Raw genomic sequence first — 26228 nt, forward strand, 5'->3', positions numbered from 1 at the left:
TCCCAGGGTTTGTGGATCTGACCTCCGGCATGACGCCAGATGTTACACAAACAGCTGCTCTGCGCCACCAGGTGGCCGGTGTGGAGCACTGCTGCTGGGGTTGAAGCGCTCCACAACAGGTTTACTTTATCAAAATGATCAGTCTCGCCATCAAAAGGTGTCATTTATGACTTTTAATGTAAATGAAATCATTTAGGACATGAAAAACTAAGTCAACAATATGTGACTGAACAGCCACAGTTGCCAAGGCAACGGATGGATCAGTATCAGCATCCACAGCCCTCACAGTGACAGACATAATCCCTCATCAGAACAGAACATGCATGAGAGGGTTTACTACAAAAAGAGCTTACAGGTACCAATGTATTGATGAATCACCTCATAATTTACTCATCTTGTCCTATTACAGGCTTCTGCAACAATAAAAATATGAAATTATAAATTAGTTAATATATTTTTTATGAAAGGATGTGTACAGGTGTCAATGGTAAAACTTAAGGGACTATTTTTTCCATACCAACTCCGCAGGCAACAAAACAATACGCCCTAATTAAACTCCAAAAGCAAATGCCTGCCCACCAAACTGCAACAACGGTGTCCGTTCCACTCCGGGTTTTGGATCACACCCAACTCCAGGTTTTCCCTGCAGCCCGACCCGGCGACACAAATGCTCGATTTTTTTTTTTTCCGACCTGGAAAATAAACCAAGAAAGTACCTTTAGAGGAAGCATCAAAGTGGCTTTTAATCATTTTTCATTCAAACCATTTCGGGGAACACGCACCATCACTCCTGTTCCTCCTCCTGCGTCCAGCTCTGCTGACCTCGTCGCGGACGCGCGTCAAACGTTCCTAAATCTGCACGTATGAAAAACTTTTTCTTTTTTAAGTCATGAAGTTTATATATATATTAGACATGTCTGTGCGGGTTGTTGATTGCTCAATTAGTCTTAACGAATTACTTGTTTACCAATCAATTTATTTCCCAAGTCAGTAATGGGGGATGGTTGTTGGGGGGGGGCATCAAAAGGTCGGAACACAGACGAGACCTTATTAAAGGGACCAAATTCCTGAGGTCTGAACTTTGACTTTATTTATAAGAACTCCACTACTCTTGTCCTTAATTCCCCCCCCCCCAAAAAAAAATGCCATTAAAGAGGTCATTAAAGGAGTCTGTTAAGCAAACATGTATTTTTAGTGTTAAAAAAACCCAGATCAGGTGGAAAATGCTGAAGCAGCATGTTGTTCCTGTTCTGACTCATATCTCATGACGGGCTTAAAACATTTCCTTTTAGCTCGGTGCTACTTCACACGTACCGGCGTGGCTTTGTTGCCCAGGCCCTCCTCGAAGTGCCACCCTCGCCCTCGCCATGCCGCGTGGCTCAGACCCATACCTTTTCACCGCCGACTCTCTACCCACCGATCCCCGTTTCCTCCCGCCGTTAGCCAACGGCCTTCTGGGATGGCGGGTGTACAACGACGTCATGCACATGGGTGGCGTTTACAACGGGGAGGGAGGACGGTGTCACCGCGCAGATGTGCCTTGTCCTCTCGCTGTGGTGATGAGGGTAGAGGCATCGGCCCGGCAGGAATACACCCTGGACGCCCGCGCAGGTACCCTCCCCAGAGGTCGTCTGCTGTCCTGAATCGTCCTCAGTGTCCCGTCTTCTCCTCCAGGTGTTTTTACCCACACGCTGACCACGCCCAGCGTGGCCGTCTCCCAGACCTTCTATTCACACCGATGCTACCCCAACCTTATGGTGATGGAGGTCCTGATGGTGCGTCATGTGACCTCAGAGGAGCCGTTCACCGTTGAGATGGTCGGCTCGTTCACGCCGCAAAGCCAAGACGTTGAATTCAAGTTGGGTCCCGATTATAAAGGAGGAAGGTAAGGTTGATGGAAGACTTTATTGACTGTTGAATAGGATATGCTACAACTTATCTCACGCACTCAGGTACATTCATGGGATGACGAAGAGCGCCGAGTATCCCGGAGGTCCTCGTCCCGCGGTGCACCTCATCTGGACGCCCGTGCCTTCTTCTCTGACACTTCCTGCCGCACAGAGCCAAGTGTGCTGGGGCTTCCTCCTGGCTGTGGCCAACACTTCAGAGTCCGCCGAGGGGGCGTACGATGAGGGCCTGACTCAGATGGGGACAGGTGACCTGCGGCCGTCTCACGATAAGGCCTGGGCGGAGCTGTGGCTGAAGAGCACGCTGGAGGTGGTGGGTTCAGAAAGGCTCTGCAGGGCTCTGATTGGCTGCATGTTCTACCTGCTCAGCGCGTTCCCATCCATACACGACACGTCCAGCTCTTTCGGTGGAATCAGTCCAGGCGGGCTGTCTAATGGCGGGGACGGGCAGGACTACTGGGGCCACGTGTTCTGGGACCAGGTATCAGACACATTTGGGTAGATGATTCATCTTGGACTGGCATCCTGAAATGACCTTGTGTTCCTGTGACAGGACATTTGGATGTACCCGGGCATAGCGCTGTTCTACCCCGAGCTAGCTCGAGCTGTACTGAGGTACAGGGTGGGGACGGTCGATGGTGCAAAATACAATGCGCAGAAGCAGGGGTACAAGGTATGATGGTAAATGAGCACAGCTGATCACCATATAGCACGTAGCTTGAATATTAGCCACGGCCTGAGCACAGCGACGGAACTCACAAGTCAGGTTGGGATTCATGCTGAAGCTGGTTTCACAGGGACTAAAGTTCCCCTGGGAGAGCGCGCTGTCGGGGAGGGAGGTGTGTCCAGATGATGTCTACGGACAACAGGAGATTCACATAAACGGAGACGTCACCCTGGCCTTTCAGAACTACCTCTACCTCACAGAGGTGCGCTGGTTCCTCACCCTGGTGCCATCTCGACCTCTGGGCTCCTGGTGACTGAGCTCTGTGTTGCAGGATCTGTCTGTGTTCAGGGAGGGCGGCGCTGAGCTGGTGTACGGTGTGGCAGACTACTGGGTTTCCAGGGTTAAATGGAACCCCGAAGACCAGAAGTATCATCTTTTGGGTAAGACTGCTAATAGAGAGTGTATTTTGGAGGGTTTCCTAAACCCAACTCACACTTTTGTCCACTTTTGTTAGGCGTCATGCCGCCCGATGAGTATTACCGCAATGTCAACAACTCGGTGTACACAAACGCAGCGGCCAAATTGAGGTTCGAACACTTGCACCACATTCCACTGTGAACTTACCCGCAAATTTCAGATTTTTCTGCCCGCCAGTCTCCACTTTGCGGAGGATTTGGCCAACCTCCTCCATCATCCTGCACCTAAAAAATGGCGGGATGTGGCCGAACGGCTAAAAATACCTTTTGATCAGGCATCCCAGTACCACCCTGAGTACGACGGCTACGTCAAAGGTGACTCTTTACCCGCTGACTGACCTTTCGCAGACATATATGACACAGTTGTGAGCATCTGTGCGATCCTCACAGGGTATCCAGTGAAACAGGCCGACACGGTGATGCTGGGTTATCCTCTTGGATTCCAAATGCCCCTAGAGGTCAGGAAAAATGACCTTGAGGTGTATGAGCCGGTAACAGACCCTAATGGGCCAGCCATGACGTGGGTAAGAGCCAACCCGCTGCACAATAGGAGCAAATTAATATAAAGTTTTTGTCACTTGTCGTCACACCACATAAACATGCTACAGTTAATTAAATTAAAATTGAAATGTCTATATTCCACTGGTGCCACTTTATGCACAACGCTCTGATTGAGTGTGTTATTACTGTATACTGTATATTTGAACCTTTTCTTTTGTCCTGTTCAGAGTATGTTTGCGATCGGTTGGCTGGAGCTGGGGGACACAGAGAAAGCTCAGCTTTTACTCCAGAAGTGCTTCCAGAACATTCAAGGACCATTCCAGGTGTCCTGGTGTCTCCCACCTTGACAAAGATTAAATGCTGGTTAACGGATGCTGACGTGGTTACCTGTCCCCGCAGGTGTGGAGCGAGTCGTCCGATGGCTCTGGCGCAGTCAACTTTCTCACAGGAATGGGTGGATTCCTACAGGCTGTGCTGTTCGGTTACACTGGCTTCAGGTCAGTGCATCTTCTCGCCAAAGTAAATTAAATGTCAGTTTGAAGAGAGCTTTAAAAGTCCTACTTCTTTTTTCCATAGAGTTCAAAAGGAGTGCCTGGCGTTTTCCCCGCTCCTCCCCAGCGACCTTTCCGAGCTCTGCATTCGAGGCGTGAGCTATCTGGGCTGTCGGATGGACTGGCTGCTGAGGAAAGATGACGTTTGTGTTATACTCAGGCAACAGGCAGGTGGCGCTGACAGCGATGCCAAGTCCTGTAATCTACAGGTGGTTCTCAAGGACTCAGGAATCCAAATTCCTCTCATGCCAGGTAAAACGACGAGGACTCATTTATGGTATTATATTATTCAAAGAGAATAATTTCTGACATTCTCCTGTCATGTTGTCATTTTATTTACTGATCCCTCATCCCATGTCATGTAAATATGATCTGTTTTTTTTTTTTTTTTAAATGCTTTTAGATCTTTTGCCAGATTTGATTACTGGTAACTAATGTTATTAATGTGTTCATTTCCAGGGCAGCCTGTGACCTTTCCTCGAGGACCAGGGTGCGTTTGTAAACTGGCTTTGACCTCTTACTGTTGGCCTTTCTGAAACAACCCAAAAATAAAAATTGAATAATAACAAATATCCTGAATAGTTGTTTTGATATTGATACAATGTGTGCTGGAAAATTGCTTTTTAAATAAGTGTTGGCTGACATATTGTGTTATTGTTATTGTTGTTGCCGTTAGCAGAAGTATAAATGTGGCGTTTAAGTGCTTCTACGTTTTCGACATCCTGCCATGTGATAATTGGTTGATTTAAATCACCACCGGCGCTGTAACCCCGCCCAGGACTTCCGTTGGGTTTGTTCGATTTCTCTTAAAACGTAACGTCGCTACGGTTGGCGCCATTGCTCTTCACCCTTACGCGCGGCCACTAACACTAAATCCAACAAACCTTTGCCTACGTCATCTTACCGCGTGTCGGGATTGGCTGGTGAAGTTTTGAAACAGTTGGACGGTTTCAGCGGGGAAGTCTGCAGTTTCCTCGCCGGAGAGAAGGGGTTTATTTTAGCGGTCAAGTAGGGGGATTATCATTTCTTTTCCCCGTATATTTGTTTGCACGTAAGTATGCGACTGTAATAGCTGTGCAGCAGGGCAACGACCATTGGATTCCCAACCGAGAACCCTAAAACCTAAGGGTAACGTCAAGTTGCTGGAACATAACAAAAGGCTTCAAGCTTTAGGTGCGCAGCGTTTTTAAATCATTAACATATGAGCTCTGAAATCCATTTTTTAATGTTTTCTGGGGAGGTGTCAGCGTGGAGTATGATTGAGCTGCTCTGGTCAGTTTGTGTTGGGCGTTTTGTGCTATGTTTGGTGCTAACATGTTAGCTCTGGAAGCTTTAGCCACTGAAGCTAACGCCACAAAGGTTCGGGGATGTGGAATATGTTGCCAGTTTTACTGTAACACTAGTTTTACTGTACTATTTATTCATTATATATATGTGTGTGTGTGTCTTTATATACACATATATATACACAGATATACATATACACATTAAAGTGTTGGATTTTTATGTGTTACTATTGATGATGGCTTCCTGGTCATCAATGGCTGGGTGCTTTATTTCTTGTAAATTAACGAAAATGTGTAAGAACACGTTTAACAAGACAATCCCTTCGTAGGCAGGCATGAACCCTGTACTGTCATCCGTGCAATCCATGCGGGAAATGTTTGTCGGCAAAATGCAGGACTTCATCGATGAAATTAAAAATGTCCACGTTGTTTGGCTGGAAGAGATCCAGCAGGAAGCCAACCGCATGTTTTCAAGGTAACCTGAACCAAAACAAAAGGGTCTTTTTAAGGTTCTTGCTGTCCTCTTTGGGCTGACAGGTTATATGTTTTACTCACCAACTTTTTCCCCCTCAGAGATTTTAATACTGAACCTGAATTGATGCCTAAAACACCATCGCAGAAGAAAAACAGTCGCAGAAAGCGCGTGTCTGTGGGTCGTCATGAGGAGAATCAAACCAGGAGGAGGTTTGTTTCCTCCTTGCTTTACTAATGATTTTTTTTGCTTGTGTCCTTATTCTCATTTTTATTCTTTTTCATTTGTCATCCCAGGTTTTCAAAGGGGAGACGCAGCAACCTCCGTGGCTCCTCTGTGAAATCGCTGAACTTTATTGCTGAAGAGGAGTGCGTTCCCGAGGCCTCAAGACCTAAACGTACCACTCGCAAGAAGAAACAGACAATGTTCGAGGAGACTGAGGATGTTAGCCAGGTGCCTAAAACGGAAGAGACGGAGAACGAGAAGCCGGTGGGAGAGCAGGAGAAGGACGAAGGAGAAGACAATCCTGACAGTGCGCAGCCTCCACCAGAGTTACCTGCGCCTGAGGTGGCCCCCAGTGCCTCAGCTGACCAGTCCCTGCCTGACCCGCCTGCCCCTGAAGTCACGGTCAGCATCTCCTCAACAGACCGCCTGTCTGCTGAAAATGCCAAAATCCTGGTGTGTTCCCCCGGCCGCACGGCTACAAAGGTGGCCATCGCTGAGGTGGCTCAAAGCTCACGGCGTAGCTCTGTACAGTGCTCTCTCAAGCTGCGTCACTCGTTGGCGGGTCTGCGGCACAGCATGACTCAGGAATCGGTCCGCCGGGCCTCCCGCCGCTCCATGCTGAAGAGGAAGGTGGCGCGCGCCACCAGCTCCCAGTGCAGCAGCAATAATGAGGGTGAGGCGTGACTCCTGAACACTCGACAGGGTGGATTTTGATTTCTTGTTTTTTTTACGTCGTTCTTTGCTCTTTGTGGTTCTAGAAGATGCTGTTGAAGAAGAGGGAGAAGTGTAAGTCAGTAAGATCTGAAAATGCTACGTTTCAGCATTATTCGAACAAACTGCATTCTGTTTTTTCTCTCCGCTCACATTTACAGCAACGACACGGAGGATAATGCAGCAGAGGGCTCACCAGCAACTTCAAAGGTATGTCTATACATTACCATGCTTAAAGAGTCGCTAACTAAACTGATGCTTTATTTAACTGATTAACTGATGCGTCCAGGCTGAGGAGCCTGTAGATTTACCTGTCAGACGCGTCACTCGCTCAGTGGCTGCAAACTCTCCCAAACTGGCACTTCCATCGTTGTATAGTGCCGAGCAGAAAATGAGCACCCCCAACAGAAAAACAGGTACCCAGTCGCTCTTTTGTTTACCATTTCATGCTGATTGTGACGTGAATTTGATGTTAACGGGGGTTTTTTCCCTGTCTTGTCTGTATTTCAGTTGTAAGTGATAAAGCAAAGTCTGGGCGCAGGTGAGTGGCAGCTCACAGACCGTTTTATTTATTTATTTATTTACTTCCTTAATGCCAGCAGCCACTTTCAGCGACACGTGAACTTTTGTGCAGGTCACGCCAGAGCACCAAGCGCAAAGCACCAGATACTGCTGAGGAAAGCCCAACGAAGAGGTTCTCTCCTCCCAAGAAGAGTCAGAGTGTAAGGCCCTTCGATGTCAAGTGGCACTGTTTTGAGATGACGGCGTGCTTGAGAAGGCTGTCCATCTTTCTCCTTATTCATATACAGGCCATCAGGCCCAACATGAGATCTTTCCTCCACACCGTGCAGAAGAACCAGATGCTCATGATGACTCCAAACACGCTCGGGCGCACCGGTGTCATTAAATCCTTCATTAAACACACCACGCCCCTGAGGATTGACCCTAAGGTATGTCACGTCATCACAGCTGGTTCTGTAAATTAGTTCCTCACTCAGAGAAGCACCTATGGGACAGTGAGACAAAATGATGCGTTTTTCTATGAGCTGTTGTGATGCGGTGTTCTTTGTGGATTTTATCGCCCACAGTTGAGCAATGGTGTCGTGGTAAGTGTATTATTGAAGCACCGTGACTGTGGGTGTTCTAATACTTCACTGCGCAGCTTCTTCTAACCGTTTCCTTTAAACAAGCCCCTTTCAAGTGTCAGTGTTGAAGTCATTCGCCCAAATTAGAACCAGAACACTGGTGGAATTCAGAATATTGTTTTATTTCATTGCTGAAAGGGGAGTTGTTTTTAAGAGCACTGTGTAAAATGCTGTCATGCCCCTCACTAATATTCACACCCACTGTCAGGCTGGCTTTGGTGAATTAACGGAATGTTTGATCAGAAAGAGAAGCTGAAGATTGGCTGTCCTGTCACTGGTGGGGATCTGTGGCTCTTCTGTTCTTATTCGGACTGGGGTAGTGATGATGGTTATTGGGCTGATTCCAGGTTGGACTCTTGGAGGTGTTGTTAGTAAGAGCACCATGGTGATGTGAGCGGAGGAAGCAAAAATGTAAAGGAACGGCCAACTGGTCCAAAATGCCTGTCTTGGCTTCTGGAGGATAATTGAGTTCAAAGACAGCATGAAAACCTAAATCTTCTACTGACAATGTTAACATTTATAAATGCATTTGTCTGTTTTTAGTTTAGGTACCATTTAAGGTGCTTTAAGTTTATACTTAAAGTGTAGAGTCGAATGAAAGTTGATTTTTGCTCTGGTTTCATATCAATAAACTTTTCAGATACATGAGCTGAGGCCTAAAATGAGCCTTCTGGTTTTTAAATTTTAGACAAAAGAGCGATACAAATTAGAAGCCTTGAAGAAGAAGCAGGAACAAGAGGAGGAAAGGATGAAGAAGATGGAGGAGGAGAAGAAACGGAAACAAGAAGAACTCAAAAGGTCCAAACTCGGCCTTAAAAAAACAATCAGACCTTCGACTTTTCCTTCTCATTTTTAAACTTGATGCTTTTATTTGTTGCAGGAAGAGAGATGAGAGGCTGAAAAGAGTCTTTGAGGCCAAAGTGAAAGAAGAGCAGAAGGAGGAAGAAAAAAAGAAGAAGGTTGAGCAAAAGATGGCTCAGATCGAGGTGAAGAATGAGGTACGCGTACACAGCCGCTCTTTCTGCACGTTCAGCACCAGGCGGGTCAGATGTGTCAGATTTGGTTCTACTTGCAGCGCCTGGCGGAGGAGAAAGCCAAGAAAAAGGCAGCTGTCAAGCGCCAGGAGGAACTAGAGAAGAAGAAGTTGGAAGAAGAGGCTAGAAAGAAGAAAATGGTAGGATGGTGATTCCATCGCCTGCGTTGAGCCCCGTACCCCCCCTCTTGATTTGGCTCTGGTGTGTTTCTCATGAAGGAGGAGGAGAAGCGACAGCTGGAATTGTTGGCCAAGAAGAAGGCAGAAGAGGAGGAACTCGCTCGTAAACTGGCTGAAGCTCGCCGAGCTCTGGAGCTGAGGAGGGAGCAGGAGCACGAGCGGGAGCGGCAGCTGGAGCGGGAGCGGCAGCTGGAGCGGGAGCGGCAGCTGGAGCGGGAGCGGCTGGCAGCCGCTGAAAGGTTATTAAACATTACACACGCAAAGGGTTCCATCATCAATGGAAGCGGTCTCACCCCAGGCAGGGTCGGTCTGAATATATGGAGCGAGCTTATGCACGGTACGAACGCACTTGTCTGTGTTGCAGGGAACGAGTGGAGAAGGAAAAATCTCTGGCTCTGCAGCGGGAACTGGAGAGAGCAGCGAGAGAGAAGGAGAGGAGAGAACTGGAGGAGAAAAGGAAGGCGCTCGAGGAAAGGAGGAAACTGGTAAAGCTAAAAAGGATGAGCGCGCGTCCGCCTGCCCGGCTCACGCTGCTCTCCGCGTTTTAAATGCATCTTCTGGGGTTTGTCTGCGTTTCCAGGAGGAGCAGCTGCGACTGGCCGCAGAGCAGAAAGCTCCAAAGGAAAGAGAAGCTGCCAAACAGAAGGAAGCTGCTGCTAAACAGGTAAATCGGAGTCACAGGATCCTAATTTTGCTACTTTCATGGTCGTCAAATTTAGCTGTGATTATGTCTTTGGCCTAAATGTCTCTGTCTGCCCCCCCAGAACACTACTGCCCTGAATGTGACTGTGGATATCGAGGTGAGACACAGAGGAAATGGGTTCTAAGGGTTTCTGATTGGGATGTTAATGGTCTCCCACCTGTGGAGATGTCCACTGCAGCCTTGTGTATTTATTTATGTCACTGCTGTTTGATAAGGTGTCGCTACCATCGTGATAAAACCTTACTTTCCCCCTCCCTTCCGCAGCGCTCCGTCCTGAGCACACCGGTTGGAAAAGGCATCGGCCTCAACGTGACTGTGGACATGGAGGTGAATTTGACTTCTTTTGCCTCGTTTTAAGGATTTTTTCATCGGACACAAAGTCACTCGCCATGTTTGCCCGTCCTGCAGAAATCACCGCAGTCGTACGTCATCACTCCAAAAGGTGGCAACAAACCTGTGCTGTCCAAAACTGCAGAAGACTATGGGATGGACCAGAACAGTGATGATTCGACGGACGACGAGTCTGCGCCCAGGAAACCGATCCCCTCCTGGGCAGAGAGTAAGTATCGGAAATACGAGGTGACGTGGACGGGCCGGGCTTTGATCAGTTTAAACTGTTGTTCTTTGATCATAATGCGGTCATAATTCTCTCTCTCTAGATCACAACCTTAATCAGATTATAATGAAACAGTACTTCAACCCTCCTGATCTCGACTCTTTGTTTGGAGTAATCGAACCTCCCAAACTTGAAGACATCTTTTACAAGAGCAAGCCGCGCTACTTTAAACGCACCAGCTCGGCCGTCTGGCACTTGCCTCCAACTCTGTCCAAGTAGGGTCTCATACAGACCTGTCGCTGTATAGTTTTAAGTTTTTCCCCCAAATAAAGCAATTTTATGTTTTTATGCTTTTATCAATATTTTACTGTTTTCATATTTGTACTTGAAAATGGGTCTATTTTAACCCAGTGGGATGTTAAAGTTTTATCTGATCAGTAAACATGATTGTGTTCTAATTAAAAGATTAGAATTTCTGTGTCTGCGTTTTATTGGTGTGCATTAAAATGGCTTTTTAGGGTAGCTAATTTAGAAAAATAAGCATAGTAAGCAAGAAGGTTGGGTCAGAAGTTTATAGTACTCCTTGAACTTTGACCTAACTGGCTTTGCAGAGGATTATGTGAAATAGAGCAAAATACTACTAGTCTTTTTTCAGTTACCGGTAATTGGATTTTATGTAATAAAATAGACATTGACATTTATTTCAAAATTTATCAAAAAGAAACATGCTTAACAGCTGAATTTATTATGTGGATTCGAGGGTAACTGCTAGTGTCAGCACGTTTTGTCCTGTTTTGGAGGCAACTGGAAGGTTCCGCCTCCACATATTGATGATTAAACCTCTTGAGGTGATCAAGCATCACGAGGTTACTTGTACTGTAAGACCCTCCCAGGAAGTAGAGATTACCTCGGTCGTGCCCCTCCGGTGTAACACGGATCAGTGTTGTTGAAATGCTACAAAAACAGCCTTATTTTTATTCCTGCTCCCTCCCTCCTGCTACCTTGTTCATCCCTCTGTCCACCAACACACCCAGCAAGTCCGCCTCAGCCAATGAGATTCCTGAATCATTGGGCGAGTTTTGCTGATTGCTCTCTGCCTGTGGCGGCGCTGGGATAGGAACGGCGCCCACGTTATTGCTCAGTCCGCCGTTGGTGCCCCCGTTGCTACCCTTCAGATTGGCACTGAAATTCCCTTGATTGCCAAAGTTGCTGTGACTTCCTGTTGTGCCAGAGCCGTTGGTGCCGGTTGCATTAATGCTGCCCGAGCTGCTGCTGGGATTACTGGGATTTGCCCCTGCGACGCGAGAGGGAGGAGTGAACGAAAACACCCTTTCTCCACCGGTTCCTGCTGCCCGGGCACTGAGGGGCCCGGCCTGGCCCTCGGCTGAGGGGGGGGGGTCCAGCGTGAGACGCGGAGGTGGAGGACGGCGAGCCAGCAGGCCGTGACCCGGTCTGAGTTTAGATATCGGACAGAGTTCAGGCAGTGGGTCTGGAAAGGAGAAGGTGGGTGCTGTGGGGACCTCGGCATCCTCGCTGAGCCAAGGGAAAGCAGAAGATGGTGGTGGCGGGATGTGACCGGGGGTGTCAGGGGGCAGTAACTGTGACCCCACCGTCGGAGGAGCCAGAGAGCAGCAGCTGCGGTCAGTCTCATTGGCTGTCCTCCGAGGGGGTCGAGGTCGCGGCACTGCGGGGGGCACGCAGTGAATGGGTGTCTGCGGGCAGCTGTAGAAGCCGGACCTCTCGTACAGAGACGTGGCGGAAAAGGCGTAGTCGGGATCTCGTTCCTGGTTCAAAGCCTGGCGGGTTTGGACCGGAGTCGATGGCGCGTCTGGGTGCAGGTAGAGAGGGAAGCGGCTCAAAGGAGCTCCGGGACGCCGGCGTAGCAGAGACAACCGTGATGAGCGGTGGAAGCTTGGGGACTGGACACCGAGCAAACGACCCAGACCCCCAATCAGTGGGGTGGAGTAGTTGGCCTCCTCATTTTCTTTGATCTGCTCCAGATTGGACTGAAACTCCATTTCCTCTTTTGGAACACTAGTTAAGAAAAAGAGCATCAGTCATCAAGGAGAACCATGAAATACGTTGATGTACCATTAAAAACTACAATGTGTGTGTGACTTATGTCCAAAGACTGTTATTTGGACCTGATGTCCAAAGCTGAGCCCATGAAGGAGGGCTTGCGGTGTTCAGCGCTGGCAGCGGTGTATGGTGGCTGAGGCTCCGACTCGTTCCAGTACATATCCCTCTCAACTATCGGAAGGTTGTCGTACATCTCATCTACGGACAGCAAGGAAACCTGAGAGGCAACACAAACACACCAAAGGTAAACCATAACACTTCAGGCTGGGGTGGCGAGGAACTGGTCGACCCGTGTTCCAAACCTGGAGATTACGATCAACAAGCCAGTTGGCTTCAAAGTCGTCGTCGTCTTCGCCGAATGGATTTATCAGCTGTTCGGCCACCTGAGGAGCAGAAAACAAAACAGAGAACAGTGACAAAGTGCCAAAATCGACCACAGTGGCAGCCAGCGTGGACGATGTTCGTCACCTTCAGCCACCCGACGTAGAAGAAAAACTGCAGCAGGGTGAAGATCGGCAGGAAGAAGTCCACGTCGTGACCAGGGTACCCCTGAGCTGGATCCAGGAACTGACGACCGATCAGACAGGCCAAGAAGAAGCTGTAGACCGCCACTGTCACCACCTAGTGACCACAGAGAACACCAATTTAGGACCATCTGACCTACATTAACACACTTTGCCATCTGCTGGTGCAGTAACTAAAGAAAAACCTGAGTGTAGACGAGCGGCAGGCTGATCCAGTCATAACCGTACAGCTTCATGCATTTCGCACGTAAACTATTCAACTCCTGAACAGAGAAATAAACATAAATAAACAACATTTCTGAAGAGATCTTCACATGGAGACCTACGGTGAAAATGGCTGTGAGCGCCACGTCGTTGTTGATGCGCCCTTCGGTGCGAGCCCTCAGAGCCAGGCTCACAAACCACATGCAAGGAACCCAGAACTTGTTGTGAGGAGAGGGCAGGTTCTCCAGATGCCTTAGCTCCTCTGAAGTCATCAGGCCTGACAGGGAGAGAGCACGTTCTTCAGGACCTTAAAACAGAGCTCAATGAGCAGGAAGTTGTTGGGTTCCATACCCGCCTGCACCAGATGCTCCATGGTGGGAAACCTCTTGTAGACAGCAGTGCTGATGGAGCGATAGATGAGGACCCCCGAGAGGTTGGCATATCTCATCAGGGTCCGCCGGGTCAGCCTGGAGGGCTCGTCCGCCCCGCGGACGTGACCCCCAACTAACGCTGCCAATCGGTCCGGCCAGGGGACGTTCTCAAACTGGCCCCACCAACGCGACACAACCAGCGTTACGTAGAACCCTGCAAGAAGGTAGCAGTCAAATATTCACAAAACACCTAAATTAAACGACATCTGTAGGATTAATCTGGGCTCACCCAATACGAATGACACGGGGATGAGCTCAGCGTAGCGGTCGCAGTATATCGCCAGCTTCTCAAACAGCCTCTTCTGGTCATTATTTAACACAAACCTGATGATGAGTTAACCACAGATGAGCCGACACCAGGTCATAGTTCCAGATCGTAATAAGATGTGTTAGGTTTTTATGTAAAATGAAATAAATCAGATTCTATTAGCTGCAGTGGTGACAAGATGCACTATTCCTTGAGGTTTCTGACCTATAAACGATACTGAAGAAGGAGTATAGGAGGCTGAAGATGATCAGCTCTCTATAGAGAAGTTTGTAGATGCTGCCCTTCCATCGTAGAAGCAGGTGAAAGAAGGTCCCCAGGCCTGCGTCGGCCACCCTGCGGGAGTACGTCACCGTCATCGCTGCTTCTCGCTGGGCAACCTGCTGCTCGACTGTGAGGTGACATGTAGGAAAAGAGCGCGGCTCTCCGGAGGTCCACAGAGCCCGAAGCCAAGCAGCCTGGATCTCATGGAAATGCTTCAAAGAGTCACAACAGGATCACAAAGTCGGCATCCAGCATTCCAAGGGTCCAACGCTCACCACACAACTTGGAACCTCCGGAGTCGTGTGGGAGAGTGTTGTGGAAAGAGAGGCAGAAAAAAGGAAAAGAGGACCAGGGAGCCGCACACTCCCGGTCACTTGATGTGTTAATCTGTTTGGGGAACAAAGGCGCATTGTGAGACTGTTAATCTGACGCAGCCACACACCGATGGGTCGGAGCAACCGGTGTGGATTTGATGATTCTGGAAACTTGATCAGAAGGATTTTAAGATTTTCTACACTACCCGGAACTCCATTGTTAACGTTGACAATCGGTGTTTGGTAATGGGAGCTGTTGGCCAGGTGAGTGTGTGCCTGACCTCCTCCCTGCTGGGAGGAATGTGCACGACTGCGCTGGAAACAGTGATTATTAACCCTTCTAGTCTAAGCGGACAACGGAGCGCAGTCAGTGCAGAGTCAGTTCAACCCACTCACCTCCCAGCCTTATTAATATTTTAGCCGGTTTTTAATCTTTAGCAGAGTGGGAACAGCTGGGAGGCTTTTGTAAGTATGTTCTCTCCGGGATATTTGTCTTTCACTCACCAGGTCTGAGAGGTTCAGTGGTGTTTGCGCAGGATGTCTCAAAGAGAGAAAATTCCTGGAGCATTACAACATGAAGAGTAAAGAGCTTCTGAGTTTGCAGTGCTGGGAAGAGAGGCCACAGTGACTCAAAGTAACAACAGGAGAACTTTTTTTTCCCATTTGTACTTCAGGTGTTAAGGAAGAGTGCAGGTCTTGGGATCATTACACCCCACACATACAAGTATTCATCATGCTGTGCGCAACTCTGCTGGAGCCATAAAGAAATTCCTGAACTTCCTGAGCTTTGCAGGAAAGAAGTATGGATGCTTTTGAGGGAATCCACAGTGTCCGGATTTCCCCGTCTCCTCCGCCTATGCCGTCAGCTGGTCCAGGATATGAGGTCCTCAGAGCAGGCAGATCCGGAATAGCAGTTTATTCCTCCAGCGTGTTTTTCGGAACACCTGATGTTCAGGCAGCAAGACTGAAGTCGAGCAGAGGAACCGAGGAAGGAGGCTGCGTTGTTGGACGGTAAGCGAAACTTGTGTTTTCACGATGGTTCATGTGTGAGGAGGTTCGTCCAACAATGGCTCATCATCAGCACAGGAAAGTGATGAAGTAGAAGGTCAATTATTGAAAAGCTGGACTGAAAAGAATGTTTATGAGTTTTATTGATTGAACAAATGTGTGTTCTGCAGTGGGCAGGCATGTTGTATTGGAATATTTGTTTATTTTTGTTACTTCTCAGGCCACTTTATTAATTTGATTACAGCAATAAAGTTGAACATTCCAAATGTGCATGTACTGCACTGTATATCTAAATTAGTCTTTTAATTTATTTTTCTTCATAAAGACTGTAGGAATTCACTTTAAAAAAAAAACCAAATTCATCTTTAATTGTTGACAGATTTTATTTTCTTGTACTTAAATTAAGACATTTTTTCAACTGCTCAAGCAACGTTGACGTCGGCGCTAATTGCTAATTAGGAATGCTATTTGGAAAAACCATTTATTTAAAAAAATTTTTTTTTTCCGGATTCCTTTATGTAACCGTGGATGCCTTGTTGGTACCGCAGTCCCCTCATCCAGCGAAACACCCACTTTAATGACAATAAAATGCCACATAAATGCTGGAATTATTCTGGGAACTCTGGGGAACGTTAGCTAGCCGGAGGCCGGAGCGGTTCCACGGGCGTAGAAGAAGAAGGAGGCGGCTGTTCTGGTGACAGTGCTGGAGGAGATGCGGCTGTCATGTGACCTGGGTCACAGACGGAGCTCCGACCCGGGAGAGAGAAGCCGGAGAAATAAAAGGAAATCAATAAAAAGCGGTTTAAAAGAGATGGACAAAAGAGTTTGAAACCGGCCGCCTGAGTTGCTTTTTTTTAATTTTTTTTTGTGCTTTTGTCTGCATTAATTCGCAGCTGCTCCCGGCGCTATTGTTTTCGGTTGTTTCCGTCAGCGTCCGCATTCCTCCGCCGACCGTGATTTAAAACGGGAGATTTTACGGTACCCGAAACTACGAAGGTTAGTTTTGGCGATTCGGGAACTACAACAGTTATTTGAAGGACTCCGGGGGGCAAAAGTGTTCAGATAAGAGCCGGGCTAGGTTGAACTGCGGTCCGGGACCCGGACAGGGTAAGGGCGTTTACAGAGGGATCTTATTCCTTTCTTTAAGTTGTTTTCTTTATGCTAACCGCGGCTAGCGCTCATTAGCCAACAGTGTTCGCTGGAGAGTCTCTGAACCGAAACAATAACTAATACTTTGGCTCATTTGCGGTTTTAATGCATCAGTGGAAACACTGAAACTAGGTTTTCGGGTAATAATCAATTGACAGGCTGCTGTTGTAATTGATAATGACTTTTTTTTGGGACAATTCTCTAAGTCATCAATTAGTGAGGTGTAAAAATAGCTGAAAAAGTCATATTGAAGTGTAGGATTTGTTAAGTATCGGAGATTTTGCTGGCATTCCCCACCTTAAATGAATGGTGTGGATAAATTTGAATGATCTGAATAGAAATCCACACGTGCGACCTCCTGACATGTACGTGCACGACAGGGATCGAACAGGACAGAGCAGTTTATTGTGCATTATTGCATATGTTTATTCTCTCTCATTAAGGCTATGTTTCTGAATGTGAGAAGTTTGGTAGATCTGGATCCGGAGCCGGACCTCAGAGTGGAGGGCGGAGGCCAGGCCGGGCCCCCATCAGGCAGAGCCCATGGCGACCTGTCCCTGCTCCGTAGGTCCTCCCTGGAGGACAGAGAGAAAGAAATCAGAGAAAAGGGGTCAGAGATCCTCAGGGAACAGTTGGACGCCGCAAAGAAGGTGCAGTAAATGATATTGTGCTGACACACGCACAGCCTCTTGTGACCTAGAATACCAGCCAGTGCACACGTCCATTCCTGTAAAATATGACTGTGACCTACTTGTGTCAGGAACTGAAACTAAAGGACAAGGAGTGCGAGCGCCTGTCACAGGTCCGGAACCAGCTGGAGCAGGAGTTAGAAGAGCTGACTGCCAGTCTGTTTGAGGTCTGTCTCTGATTCATCATCTTACTAAAGGAAAAACAACAGTAGCGAAGACATTTTACAAGATGTTATGATACCGAGCTGAGAATAAAATAAAAAGTAATGTGTCCCTGGTGTCATTTTCACAACAGGAAGCTCACAAAATGGTGCGTGAAGCTAATGTCAAACGAGCTGCGTCAGAAAAGCGGCTGAAGGAGGCTCAGGGAAAGGTTTGTGGAGCCTTTCTAGCTTTATGAGTTCCTCCATCCTTGAATCATTTTCTCTTGTCTTCGGCCGTGACTCCCAGATCGATGTCCTTCAAGCTGAAGTGACGGCGCTCAAGACTCTGGTGTTGACCTCGACGCCCTCCTCGCCGAACCGCCAGCTTCACCCTCAGCTGCAGTCTCCGAGCACCAGGGGCGCCTACAAGCACCACAGCCGCAACAAGAGCATGAGCGGCACCATTCCATCCCTAGCTGGAAGAGCAGAACCTTCCTCCGTCTCCATCCAGCCTGTGTCCAAAGAGGAGCGAGAGGTAAGCTAACCCGAGTTCAAGCGTTTCCACTCGTTCCTGCGCTCTTCTTCCTTTCAGCCGTTTCTTCCCGGCCAGTACTAACCTTCCCCTGACCTGTTCTTCCTCTCAGTCTCTGGTGTGTCTTCCTCCCTCAGCCTGCTGCTCCTGCTCTCCTCTCTCTGATACTCTACCTGGTCCCCGGGCTTTCTTGGTGACCATTCCCGCTAGGATTTGAGATGAGGGATTAGGCATAGACCGCAGTCAGGTAACGGCAGCCGTTTAAACGTGCTTGATCCTCAGATGCTGACAGATTTACTGCATTGCTGTAGCCGTGGCCTTTTATGGTCCAAAGAACGACTAATCCGTCTCTCCGAGCTCAACGCGGCGATGGTAAACTCCAAACCTGCAGCGCATCAATCAGCCTTGTTGCTCAAAGTCTCCTGGAAACACTGAAAGTTAAAAGTGTTGCTGTCTCTCCTCTTTGATGTTGGAGCGCTAACAGATCACTGCAGGTTTTATATGGGGCATAAACACAGAGCTCTGGAGAATCCTTCAGTTATTTTATGCTTTTCTTTCCTCCATTCATGTCAGGGAGGGGAGTCTGTCCCCTAGAAAGTATGAATTTATGGGACTGGAACCGTTTGAAGGTTAATGTCTATAAACTTCCAGTTGTGTTGATAGTGAGAAGTGATTGATTTCCTATTTTCAGAGACGGCCGTAATAAATACCTGCGTTGAATATTGAGGCGCATTCAGCGAATGAGGGTCATGAGGCTGTTTTCAAGCTTCCGCCTGGTTGGTGGCGCGCCCGTCCCAACGCTCTGTCTCCTCTCTGCAGATGGATTCTGTCCTGTACGCAGAGTTCCTGCTGTGGAAGGAAAACCCCAGCCTGGAGCGCTCGTCCGCCTTCCTGAGCCGCGTCTACAGCGAGGACGTCGGCCCCTGCCTCTCCTTCACCAGATCCGAGGTTCCAGCCCTGCAGACGTGAGCCGGCGGCTGATCTTCCAGCTCACCCTTCACCCACGTTCTGTTTCCTGCAGCTGTCGCAGCGGGTGCAGAGCGCCGTGGAGAGCAACTCGCTGACTATCGAGCCCGTGGCCGTGTCGGCGCCGCCCGTGGTCAAAGCCTCGGCGACGGAGTGCGGCGGGCCCAAGTGAGTGTGGACTCATCACTTCATTGTGTTCATCCTCTCATAGCAGCAGCTAAGTAAGAACCCCCCCCACCCCCACCCCGCTGCTAAATGATCCTGGCTGGAGGGGTCTCTCTGTACCGGGGTGCAGTCCGGGCACACTTCTAATCACTCTCGTGTTTAAAATCTTTCTTCCAGCGGCTTTAGAGCAGCAGTAGAGACGTAAGTCTTGAGGAAACGATCCCCCGTCTGTCCTCTCGCCCACCGTCTCCCTGGTGCCTGAACGCTCCTCAACGCGTCCGTTCATTAACCGCCTGCATGTGCCTGAACGTGCACCCACCTTCCGCTAACGGCGCCCTCTGACCCTGCGCTCTTCTGCGTTCAGTCCTCCTTTCGCTGCTCCTTGTTCCCCGTCGCGACGAACGTGTTCGGCAGCTCTGATCCGACTCTGATCGTCCTCTGTTGGCAGGAAGTGCGCGTTGAGCGGCATGTCGCGCCTCTGCAGGCACCGCATCAAACTGGGCGATAAGGGGAGCTACCACTTCATCTCTCCCTCCAGCAGAGCGAGGGTAACTCCCGTCATCTTCCCCCGGACGCTGCTCGCCGGTCGCTACGGTTACCGCTTGTCACATGTGACCTTTTTCCTCTAGATCGCCGCAGTCTGTAACTTTTTTACCTACATCCGCTACATCCAGCAGGGCCTGGTGAGGCACGACGGTAAAGGCACACAGCGCACGTTTGTGCACGTTTGGCCTGCTTTTGTTTCACCTTCTGCCCTTTTGGTCTCCTCTCGCTCAGCTGAGCAGATGTTCTGGGAGGTGATGCGTCTGCGCAGAGAAATGACCACAGCCAGGCTGGGCTTCTACGTCGCCGACCAGGGTTAGAGAGCACCGTCGACCCGGGTCGCCGAGGAATTGGACTGTGGTAACAGGAGGGTTTTACTATGGGGGGGGCCGTGTGGGGAGCTGCAGGAACCATTCGTGTGTGTGTGGATGCAGTGAGAGGGAAACAGAAGAACACGATGGACCGACCCATTCCAGCGGCGTTGGGAGGCAGCAACTGTTGATGGTACTAGATTACAACCAGTACACAGCTACGGCATCTCCTGCAACAATGGGGGGGGGCACATGGTGTAATTTGAGCTGGAGGCAGTTTTCCCCTTCATACTTCAAATAACTGAGAAAATAGATTTTTTTTTTTAAAAAATGCAAAGGGTGAATTCAAATTTGTGCTTTTGTAACAGGATGAGCCCGTTCGTGCTGTTTAAGGAACTGCCCATTTAAATGAATTAAGTACAAGTAATCCGAGTACACGTGCTCCGTGCACTCACTTCCTGTTGACTCTGGAGACGAGGTTAGAGGTCATTTATCGTGGGATGAAAACCAGAATTACATAAAGATAGTTATGTATTGATGCTGTGGAAGGGCCTCGTCAGGACGGGACCCCAGAACATTTGGGGCCAGGGCAGCGAAACCCCAAAAACCCTCATGGGAGGCGACGCCATCACGTCTCGTTAGGACCTCAAAGCCTTGAATGTTGCTCATGAACACAGTAACCAGCCATAATAGGGAACCTTTATTGATTGGACCTCATCAGATCGCAGATTTGCTCCCAACGGCCAATTTTTACACATTATTTACACATTTATCACAATCTGATGGAAGGTAAAAATGAAGTTTCAGAAAGTGCAATAGTTGTTTCTTCAGTGTTGATAATTGACTGTATTTTAGTGTAAACACATTAAATTGAGTCAATGCAGCCTTTTTACCTCACTTGTGTGTGCACGCGTGTGTGTTATTGATCCGAACAGCTGATACCAGGTGTGATTTGGCTCTGATCTCATCCCGGAATTTCCTCACTGGTTTGCTGGCAGGAATCAGGAACTGGGATATGGATCCCATAATGCTGCTCCCAGGGTTTTACAATCAAATCTGGTTTTGCAGCAGATATTCCAGTAAGATTTTGGTTTCCGGATTGAAAACTTTCGTAAGGTTCTTATTGATCCCCTCGCTCGGATTTCTACCCCATTAATCGGCTTAACGACACAATTTGACTTGTGGGCAGAAATGGAAGCTGTAATCCCTTAAACGAGCTCCGTTAGCAGGTCAACAACAAAAACATGTTTTTGTTTTTTTTAATAATTCAGCTGCAAAAAAGTGGATGAGGAGGATCTGCTAACTTTTCTGGTGGCAGCAGGCAGCACCCGACTCTTCTCTCTTGGGGAAATATCTGGAGGAAACATTTGGTTATTGATGCTTCATTTAAAGGATTGAAAGTGTTGTTGTGGACGTTCTTACCGGCGGTAACAGAAGAGCAGCAGCAGGAGAGCGGCCGCTCCAACCAGCACCAGCATCACGGCGCCGACCACGGAGGCGGCCGCCGGCGCCGAGGGGTCTGGATCCACCAACGACAGAACATGACGGAGTAAAAACAAGGATTTATCCAAAGAGCTCCATCAAAGGTCCCCCACAAACCTGAGCAGATGAAGGAACCGGGCACGTTGAGGCACTCCAAGTTTTCTGGGCAGGCGGAAGTTTGTTCTTCACATTCGTTGATGTCTGCCAATAAAAAAAGAAATATTTAGATTTGAGCTTTGTTGCTGCGTTAGAGCACATTTTTGATGCCTCCATCTGGACCTCTGCATGTCGGAGGACTGGGGCTCCACTGCTGGCTGACTGGGTCACAGCGGGTCCACGAAGATCCCGAGAGCTTGAAGCCCGTCTGACACTGATACAGAACCACCGAGTCGCACAGCAGCCAGAACCCAGATTGAATTCTGGGTATGGGACCACAGCTGGGATCTGAAACGGGTGTCGCAGACTGAGGCGGAGCTGTGCCAAACGGGCCTGCTGCTGTGGTGGGCGTCCTCACCTGAGTCTGGTTCCTTCCAGGGCTGCAGGTCCAGGTGGGGGATGAGCGGGTGTGAACAAGGCATCGTGTCCTCCACCTTCCCCGTGTGTGAGAACGGGTCGGCGGGCACCCGGGCGATGTGGCTGTTGTCACAGATGATGCGGGACAGGGAGACGGAGCGGAGGCGTTCCCTCTGAGCCTTGGTGAAGACGCCCTCCTTCTCCCACCAGAACCTTCAGGAGACAAACACAGAGTCACGGTTCTCCACTGGCATCGACAAGGACGGCGCGGACCTTCGGACCCACCTGTCTCCGTCTCTCAGAGCTCTGAACTGTCTGGACAGCAGACAGGACAGAAGCGGGCCGACGCGCCCGCCGGGCGGGGCAGGCTCAGAGATGGCCCCCACCCACACGTCGATGTTGTGGGGCGTCCCGTAGAGGAGCTGGAAGGTGTGGGCCAAAGTGAGGTTGTGTAGAATTTCGGCCAGTTCTGTCGTCGTGTTTGGAACCAAGAGTCCGCAGAACCTTCTCCAGGAGCCGTAGCCTGATGGGACGAGAGCCCAGAAGTTAAACGTTCCATTTTGAACCCCCACTCTGCCTCCAAACCGCTTGGAATAAACAAAGAACCTTTTGCCTCCTGCCTAAATTTAGAGATGAACTCCCTCCTCAGGGTTCCGCTTAAATTGTAAAGTCACGTCCTGCTCTTGACTCTTCCTTCCAGGAAGAGGAGCACAGTGATTCTGACTGACCGCAGCTTAGACAAGTTACATAAACGGTGCATAAAAAACCCTCCTAATCACACATCAGATCCTGTGTGGGCAGGGTGGCAAAGTGCCATTTAGCTGTTTGCTGGCAGAGAAAGTTCAGGCGGGTTTAATCAGCCTGTGGTCGGCAGCTGGGAGCAGCCGCTCCAGGTCCTGGTACACAAACAGAAATGTGGGCTGACCGCGCCCAGTGTGCTGTAAAAGCCAACAACAAAGTATCTGTTGTTAATATTCACTGATGGAAACAGGTGCTCCCACTTCAGCGACCAGATTTATCCGTCTCACAAAAGCCTCTGGAGGATTTTACTCCAGGCACATTCCTACATCTGGAACTGGTTTGTGAGTCAGCATTCCATTCAGACACAGCGTTGGTGATGGCTGCACACGTTGACACCGGGCTTGTTGATTAATAACGAAGCGGCAACCTGACAGATTAGACGGCTGGTTCTCAGAACTTTGCATGTGCGCGTACCCAGAAGCAGCAGAAAGGGAGTAAAATCGGTACCAGGCAGACCATGATCCCGACCCCGCTGGAGGTTAAGGGCCGCGAGGTCGAAAGGCACCCCCCCCTGGGCCTGGAACAGCCTCTCTGTGAGCTCCTCCACCATCATCTGACCAGGGGTCTGCAGCTTGGCTGGGGAGAGCAGCAGGCCGCGCAGCACCGGGTCGATGCCACCTGACCCACCGGGAGGGAAAAGAGGCAGAAAAGTGAGGAGAACCTGCGGAACCTGTCGTCTACGGTGAAGGCTCTGGAGCTCTACCTTCCTGGACAATCCTCCAGGATGCAAAGAGGGAATTATGCAGAGGCAGCGGAGGATGCTGGGAGTTAGCGGTGTATCCCGGCCCCAGCCGGGTCACCACGGGCTGCACGGTGACGTGAGCAAACCGGAACGCCGCAGTCGCAAAGACGTTAGCGATGCTTGGATCCACATTTGGATTGTAGCCCCTGTACGGAGGCATCAGACGCACCATTGCCTCTTCTCCCAGGACGCGTGGCAGGTAGTGATCCCATGTTAGGATCTAAAACATTAAAAGCAGCAGCTCAGCGCCGGGAACACTCACCGAGGTGGACGAGAATGGCCCCTTTGGTACCTGATGGATGGCTCCCATGATCTTGCGCGCTTCCTGATACAGGATGTCAGGACTCCAGTGAGGGTTGAGAAGGTGCAGCTCTTCAACCAGCCGGTTGTGCTCTCTCAGGAAGAGCGTGTGCAGCGCAATCATTCCCAGATGCTCATTAGCTCGGGAATCACCTGGGAAAAGTGCATCATTACCAACAGACCAAGCAGAACATGAGAGCTGAACCTCTTACTCACCAGCCTGAAAACAGGACGTGTTGTTGCCCGGACGCTCAGACCTACGGGAGCTGCCGCCTGACAGGCTGGAGTTTCGGGGGCCACAGGGGTCCAGGTGCGCCTGCATGCGTGGCAGGAAGGGCATGTAGGCCAAGTCGTGGTCAGAGTGCTGAGAATTCAGTGCCATGGAGCCCAGCGGAGAGGACCGGTTCCTGAGAGCCAGCGCCAAACCGGCGGAGCTGCCGTACACCATGCTCGCATCCACGTAGGAGGTGATGGCGTTGAGCTGCTCGCGGCGGCGCTGGGACAAGGTCCCGGCCACGCAGCTGGGCGCAGAGCGGAAGAAGGGCATGCAGCTCTGGGTGCCATTACGAGGATCTGACAGAGGAATCTGAAGACCAAGCCAACGAACGTCTTTCAGGATTTAAGGGTTATTCACCTCAGAATGAGTTCTGAACACGGCGCGCACCTGGATGGGGAAGCACGGCGCCTCCCGGCTGCAGCTGAGCGTGCAGTCGGCTCCGGACCTGAAGGAGGCCGTGCTGGGGCTCTGTGGCGTCTGCACGATGTCGTGATCGATCCACTGGCCCCACTCCACCAGCAGGTGGGACAGGGCGGAGTCCAGCGAGATGTTGTCGTTGCGAGTGAACAACACCTCCTGGGAGACCAGGCGCACCTGCACACAGCAGCAGGGTTAAAACACCCGGGGGGGGGGGGGGAGGTGAGGCGGCGCCTGCGCCCTCTCTCACCGGAGGCAGGGTGGCGTTATGGTAGGTGTGCCCTGGGTCCCACCCCCTGGGGGCCCCCCAGGCATCCTCATACTCCGGAGGCAGCCAGCGGGAATACGGCGTGTTTGCGGCGCCCCATCTGGGATGCTGTCTGAAGAGGACGAGAGCCGTCAGGGAAAAGGGCCGCCCCCGTCCACGCGTGCGCGCGCGAGCACTGACCGGTTGTTGCACTCCCCCGTGATGGAGCGGTAGCGCTCCGGGAGGCAGCCCGGGCCACAGCTGGGCCTCTGCAGCTCTGCAGAACAGCCCGTCGCCTGCAGCAGATTCTCCACGTCGCCTTCGCTCAGCAGCTCTTTGGGAGTCGACGGAAAACCAACGCAGCGGCAGGAAGTGGTCGTATATTTGAAATGGAAGGTGTGAGGGGCATTTTATGGGGTGTAAGATTTACCGTGGGGGCTGGGCTGCACCATCGTGTGGGTGTAGACCATCTCTCTGATCAGCTCCACCGTGTTGTCCAGCAGCTCTGCAGCCCAGATCTGAGTCCTGGTCGTGGGTTGGATCTGTTTGAAATGGGCCAGTAGGTCGCTGGGTCTCAGGGCTCCTTCAGAGAGGGATTTCTTCACCCTGCAGTTGTTGTTTTCCGACATCAGCACGCGCTTTACACCGGCGATTACTTTCATTGTAAGCTGCTTTTCAGGCAGCCTCAGGGCCAAAATAGCGCGGTGAAACTTCTATCAGTGGCATTAATATCACATTTCCGACTAATCTTGGTTGTGAGGATGGTGGGTGAGGATTTCCCACTATTTTACCTTTCACTTGTGCGGGAGTAAGCAGCATCCGTCAGCTCCATGGCCCTCCGGAGGGCCTCCTTCATGAACACAGATCCCAGATAGGAGCTTCCTGGAGGTTCCACAGGACTAAGATCAGACCCACCCTGGCTGGGTGTCGTGAATCAGACATCCTACCTGAGCTGTTGTCAAACTGTCCAGTCAGTGAAGCCTCCACGGGGAGGGAGAGCAGGACGAGAGCCAGCCCCAACAAAGGGATCGACACCTGGAACCAGAACCGGTGAGAGCTGAGGTGACGTCCTCGCGAAAGGAGAAGCCATCAGAGACTCACCATGAGCGCTGCGTCCATCTGCTCTGTCAAAGCTGTTGAGAGGACTCACTTCAGGTTAGGGACCAGAACCAGGGGTCCGAGTGTCGACGCCGCTGTTTATACAGCAGCAGCGGAGCCTGCAGGTATGTGCAGAATCCACTTATCTGCCCCCCTGGTGACAGCGCGGCAACATGAAACGCAGGATTCCCCGAGGAGCTTCACAAATCAAACGGACCTCTGCGGCCTGATGAAAAGCTTCTGTCACATTTGGATCATTCCAATTAAATAAAGCAATTCCCCCCGAGACGACAGAGGAGCTGCCTTCTCGGACCGGGCCGGCGAAGCGCTCAGCGTGCTGGCACCTCTCAG

General features: G+C 50.2%; 5 protein-coding genes and 1 long non-coding RNA gene across 13 annotated transcripts; 3 read left to right on the forward strand and 3 right to left on the reverse strand.

Annotated features, from left to right (window-relative positions):
• Positions 1-271: 271 nt before the first annotated feature.
• Positions 272-1441, reverse strand: LOC115251024 (uncharacterized). The gene is made up of 4 exons (XR_003889569.1): positions 1315-1441; positions 783-855; positions 580-692; positions 272-413 (listed from the first exon to the last, which is right to left on the reverse strand). It is a non-coding gene; the product is annotated as an uncharacterized lncRNA (long non-coding RNA).
• Positions 410-4672, forward strand: pgghg (protein-glucosylgalactosylhydroxylysine glucosidase). The gene is made up of 14 exons (XM_003967698.3): positions 410-861; positions 1293-1611; positions 1675-1885; positions 1953-2388; positions 2461-2580; positions 2705-2836; positions 2906-3014; positions 3089-3161; positions 3229-3365; positions 3441-3574; positions 3779-3874; positions 3951-4048; positions 4128-4354; positions 4562-4672. The coding sequence occupies exons 1-14, from the start codon at positions 568-570 to the stop codon at positions 4636-4638; spliced, it is 2463 nt and encodes an 820-aa protein (XP_003967747.2). The 5' UTR covers positions 410-567; the 3' UTR covers positions 4639-4672.
• Positions 4673-5026: 354 nt separating this feature from the next.
• On the forward strand, positions 5027-10888 carry incenp (inner centromere protein). 3 transcript variants are annotated; one of them, XM_011607598.2, is made up of 21 exons: positions 5027-5275; positions 5718-5863; positions 5962-6072; positions 6157-6758; positions 6844-6871; positions 6958-7006; positions 7086-7212; positions 7307-7337; positions 7431-7518; positions 7606-7746; positions 7885-7902; positions 8630-8739; positions 8822-8939; positions 9017-9115; positions 9194-9393; positions 9519-9639; positions 9735-9818; positions 9919-9954; positions 10122-10184; positions 10266-10416; positions 10517-10888. In XM_011607598.2, the coding sequence occupies exons 2-21, from the start codon at positions 5724-5726 to the stop codon at positions 10690-10692; spliced, it is 2493 nt and encodes an 830-aa protein (XP_011605900.2). In that variant the 5' UTR covers positions 5027-5275; positions 5718-5723; the 3' UTR covers positions 10693-10888. The 3 variants fall into 3 exon arrangements, with proteins under 3 accessions (XP_011605900.2, XP_011605901.2, XP_011605902.2); XM_011607599.2 differs by having other exon boundaries at positions 5722-5863; XM_011607600.2 differs by lacking the exon at positions 7885-7902.
• Positions 10889-11030: 142 nt separating this feature from the next.
• Positions 11031-14993, reverse strand: best1 (bestrophin 1). Its single transcript, XM_003967700.2, has 9 exons — positions 14124-14993; positions 13881-13975; positions 13572-13805; positions 13343-13497; positions 13202-13279; positions 12961-13113; positions 12795-12875; positions 12558-12709; positions 11031-12447 (listed from the first exon to the last, which is right to left on the reverse strand). The coding sequence occupies exons 1-9, from the start codon at positions 14273-14275 to the stop codon at positions 11388-11390; spliced, it is 2160 nt and encodes a 719-aa protein (XP_003967749.1). The 5' UTR covers positions 14276-14993; the 3' UTR covers positions 11031-11387.
• A 15-nt stretch (positions 14994-15008) lies between these two features.
• On the forward strand, positions 15009-20897 carry rab3il1 (RAB3A interacting protein (rabin3)-like 1). 5 transcript variants are annotated; one of them, XM_029841749.1, is made up of 11 exons: positions 15009-15505; positions 17118-17301; positions 17412-17507; positions 17636-17713; positions 17791-18018; positions 18835-18963; positions 19037-19149; positions 19324-19347; positions 19595-19694; positions 19776-19842; positions 19924-20897. In XM_029841749.1, the coding sequence occupies exons 1-11, from the start codon at positions 15297-15299 to the stop codon at positions 20007-20009; spliced, it is 1314 nt and encodes a 437-aa protein (XP_029697609.1). In that variant the 5' UTR covers positions 15009-15296; the 3' UTR covers positions 20010-20897. The 5 variants fall into 5 exon arrangements, 4 of the variants coding, with proteins under 4 accessions (XP_029697609.1, XP_029697610.1, XP_029697612.1 ...); XM_029841751.1 differs by lacking the exon at positions 15009-15505 and adding an exon at positions 16498-16609 and having other exon boundaries at positions 17095-17301; XM_029841750.1 differs by lacking the exon at positions 19324-19347.
• A 348-nt stretch (positions 20898-21245) lies between these two features.
• epx (eosinophil peroxidase) lies at positions 21246-26178 on the reverse strand. Of its 2 annotated transcripts, XM_011607622.2 has the most exons (17): positions 25881-26170; positions 25727-25814; positions 25571-25661; positions 25210-25385; positions 24981-25113; positions 24783-24912; positions 24503-24709; positions 24055-24424; positions 23831-23991; positions 23500-23758; positions 23244-23414; positions 22281-22518; positions 21997-22208; positions 21762-21926; positions 21600-21683; positions 21423-21519; positions 21246-21354 (listed from the first exon to the last, which is right to left on the reverse strand). In XM_011607622.2, exons 1-17 carry the CDS (start codon positions 25896-25898, stop codon positions 21300-21302), a joined length of 2655 nt encoding a protein of 884 aa, XP_011605924.1. In that variant the 5' UTR covers positions 25899-26170; the 3' UTR covers positions 21246-21299. The 2 variants fall into 2 exon arrangements, with proteins under 2 accessions (XP_011605924.1, XP_029697587.1); XM_029841727.1 differs by lacking the exon at positions 21762-21926 and having other exon boundaries at positions 25881-26178.
• Positions 26179-26228: the final 50 nt, after the last annotated feature.

The sequence above is a fragment of the Takifugu rubripes genome, chromosome 9 (assembly GCF_901000725.2).
Source record: "Takifugu rubripes chromosome 9, fTakRub1.2, whole genome shotgun sequence".
NCBI lineage: Eukaryota > Metazoa > Chordata > Actinopteri > Tetraodontiformes > Tetraodontidae > Takifugu > Takifugu rubripes.